This window comes from Merops nubicus, unplaced genomic scaffold (genome assembly GCF_000691845.1).
Source record: "Merops nubicus isolate BGI_N331 unplaced genomic scaffold, ASM69184v1 scaffold40780, whole genome shotgun sequence".
In the NCBI taxonomy this organism is placed as follows: domain Eukaryota; kingdom Metazoa; phylum Chordata; class Aves; order Coraciiformes; family Meropidae; genus Merops; species Merops nubicus.
This window is the reverse complement of record NW_008584279.1, coordinates 9,208-9,510: the sequence shown is the minus strand read 5'-3', so window position 1 is coordinate 9,510 and position 303 is coordinate 9,208. Positions and strand designations below refer to the sequence as shown.

General features: G+C 58.4%; 1 protein-coding gene across 1 annotated transcript in view; it reads left to right on the top strand.

Moving 5' to 3' along the window:
• IMPDH2 (IMP (inosine 5'-monophosphate) dehydrogenase 2) overlaps nt 1–303 on the top strand; it is a gene marked incomplete at its 5' end in the record, with an annotated part of 10,042 nt that overhangs the window by 624 nt on the left and 9,115 nt on the right. The window contains one exon of the mRNA XM_008943632.1: nt 16–222. Coding sequence (XP_008941880.1) covers nt 16–222 — 207 coding nt within the window. The remainder of the gene's footprint in view (nt 1–15; nt 223–303) is intronic.

The following is a 303-nucleotide window of genomic DNA, read 5'->3' as shown; positions in this document are numbered from 1 at the left end:
CCCGCTTCTTTTCAGAAATACGAGCAAGGATTCATCACAGACCCCGTGGTGCTGAGCCCCAACGACCGAGTGCGAGATGTGTTTGAAGCAAAAGCTCGTCATGGATTCTGTGGGATTCCCATCACGGACAATGGGAAGATGGGGGGCAAGTTGGTTGGGATCATCTCGTCTCGAGATATTGATTTCCTGAAAGAGTCTGAGCACGACTTGCCCCTTGGCGAGGTGAGAGGGGCCTGTGAGCGGCATCAGGAGGCAGCGCGGCTTGTGATGAGGGCGTGGGTGGGGGGGGGGAGGCGGCGCCGC